General features: G+C 37.7%; 1 protein-coding gene across 1 annotated transcript; it reads left to right on the plus strand.

Moving 5' to 3' along the window:
• Positions 1-266: 266 nt before the first annotated feature.
• On the plus strand, positions 267-2,626 carry LOC145087404 (protein PLASTID MOVEMENT IMPAIRED 2-like). The gene is made up of 2 exons (XM_079025355.1): positions 267-520; positions 613-2,626. The coding sequence occupies exons 1-2, from the start codon at positions 509-511 to the stop codon at positions 2,233-2,235; spliced, it is 1,635 nt and encodes a 544-aa protein (XP_078881481.1). The 5' UTR covers positions 267-508; the 3' UTR covers positions 2,236-2,626.
• Positions 2,627-2,833: the final 207 nt, after the last annotated feature.

The raw sequence follows: 2,833 nt of genomic DNA on the forward strand, positions 1-2,833 counted from the left end.
TATAACTATTTAATTATCAACAACAAATTACCACTAGTAAAAGTATCTTGTGGACATGCATGTATTTCATGAGCAAGGAGACATTATTTATCCATTAGTGATGATAGGAGATGATAACAAGCAGATTAGTGGGTCCCGGGTATAAAAATTAGAGGCTATGATGATTCCAATGTCCAGCAAGACAGCAATGGCCAAGATTCTATTTTTTTCCTTCACTTTTAACCCTCATTTTCCTTTTATTTACAACTTCAACCATTCAAAACATATACCCCAAATCTTTCCAAATTCCTTTCACTTTATCTAAATCTTCCATCTCATCTAACTTTCTGTTTATCTTGTTTCTGTGTGCTTGAGTGAAAGATTCTACCTTTCGCAGTCAACTTGTTGTACTTTCTTCGTTGAGCTTTCTGGGTGTTGGTTGAATCATTAGTTTTGTGCAGGGTGTGTGATGCTGTGAAAGATTGTACTTTTTTCCTTCTGGTGTTGTACGTTGTTCTAGCAAACAGTCATGATGCTTCAGGTAACTCCAATCTTGATTCTGTCGTATTCGTATTATTCGTGATTATAGTTTATAGAGCTGTCTATGGATTTCTCGTTTCCAAATTGTTACAGCCATCTGCTGAAAAGGAAAACTATCGAAATAAAGACAATAAAGAGAAATCTCCAATGTGGAAATCTGAAACCGATAGCGTAGAGTCCGAGCTTTCTGATGCGAAAAGAGCAGTTCGTGATCTAACTTTAAAGATCGAAGAATCAAATTCCAGAGCCAAATTGCAGAGAAAACCAAAATGGCGCCAACAAGAAGAAGAAGAAGCAGAAACTTCATTGAGGAGCGAGGATGATCGATATGAAAAAGTGATGAAGGAACTTGAACATGTGAAACGAGAATTGGAAAAACTTAAGCTCGATATGGCTCGCGTGTTAAAGCAGAAGAGGCACGCCGAGAGAGAAGCAAAAGAATCGAATTCTAAAAGGTCCAATCTTTCTGCCTCCATTGTACTGATGAAGAAAGAGATTCAAGAACTGGGTGAGGAACAAGCTCTTGTTGAATTAGCTCGAATTGAAGCTGTTAGAGAATGGGAAGCCATTGAAGCGCAGAGAGTGGAAGAAGCGAATCGCTATAAAACTCAGGTGGAAGAGAACGAAAGGACAAGAGAGCTTCAAATTACGCTTTCTGATATAAATTTGTTAGAAAGTGAACTGAACATGGCTAAAGAAATGGACAAGAGAACTGAGGCCATGTCAAGGAATCAAGAAGGGTCTCCGTTAAGCACGATTACAGAAGAACTGGAGGCCGCAAAACGAGAACTTGCTTCCATTAAAGGAGAAGGGTTTAATTTCATGGCCTCCATGGATATCATTAGAAAGGAGCTTAAGCATGTTCGAGAGGAAACAGCTCGATTAGAGAAAGCAGAACAGAAACGAGAGTTGACTGTTCAAAACCTCAACTCGAAGATCTTAAGGGCGAAAGCCAGACTAGAAGCACTTACAGCTTCTGAAACGAAAAACAACACAGTTGCAGCCAATCTATCGATAACACTCGCACAATTAAGAGCAGAAACCGAGAAAGCAAAGAAAGAAAAAGACGTTGTAGATGAAGAAATTGAAAACATGAAGGGGGAAATTGATAAAACTGAATTTGAAATAGATTTAGAAGAGGAAAAATTAGTAGCTGCCATGGAGGAGCTTAAAGCAATCAAATCATCAGAATCTGAAACCCTAGGAAATCTAAGGAAACTGATCAACACTACAGTAGAAGCTAGAGAAATGGCTTCGATTAACAGCTCGATAATCACAATCACGGATTTCGAATACAATTACTTAACGGGGAAGGCAGGTGGAGCTAAAGAGCTTGCTGATAAGAAAATCGCTGCAGCTGAGGCCTGGGTGGAAGCTTTGAAGGCAAACGAAAGAGAGATATTGATGAAATTTGAGATAAAACAACGAGAAATTAGGGATTTAAGCATTGAGGTAGAGGAAGAAGAAGAAGAAGACGTAGCAGAAGAAGATCGAAGCAGTCGACAGGTAAAGATCGGGGCAAAAGTTATGGCATCGTCTCGGAAATCCATGTATAGAGTTGGGAACATGGGAACTGCGAGACGGGTGAGATCACAGAAGTTTCGATCTCCAGCATCCCGATATACCCCTAAATCGGCTTCATTGAAGAGTGAAACAGTGATGCCAAAACTCAAAAAATTGTTTAACAACGCAGCAATGGGTGAGGGAATGATTTGATGATGAAGGTTTGTTGAGATTGTGTAAGCTGAATAATGAACGTTGAAGAAGAATTGATAAGTCGTCCTTTGAAGTTTCTTTTATAAAAGAATGTAAATGTAAATGTATATGTAAACCGAGTACAAGTTTTTGAACATAATTTATGGCTTTTATGACGTTTTGGAATGAAGAAAAGCTACCATTAATGATTTTTTAACATATTTTATGTTTTGGTCACGACCCAAAGTTGGAGGCCTGGTCCACAAGAGAAGGGTTGTTGGGCGTAGCGGCAAGGCCAAAATGTATTCAATGTAAGGCCAATAATAAAGTTGGGGCTTTGTACCCATAAAGGCATATTGTGAGTGTGATGGTGTATTTTCTACAAATCTAATAAAATGTTTTTAGTTTTGTATGTGGATGTAGTATAGTTAATCTTATCGTATTACTTTGTTTTTTATTTTTACTTGCATCTTTATTGTGTTTATGAGTTTATCACATCTCTTAAACCTAACAATTAGTATCAGAACTAGAGATATAACTGAAGGTGAGATGTTGAGAATTTGAAGGTTACGGTTTTTTATTTTATAAGTTTTAGATTGTAGATTACATCTAGAAGAAG

The sequence above is a fragment of the Lactuca serriola genome, chromosome 2 (genome assembly GCF_051521515.1).
Source record: "Lactuca serriola cultivar US96UC23 chromosome 2, Lser_US96UC23_V15, whole genome shotgun sequence".
Lineage (NCBI taxonomy): Eukaryota > Viridiplantae > Streptophyta > Magnoliopsida > Asterales > Asteraceae > Lactuca > Lactuca serriola.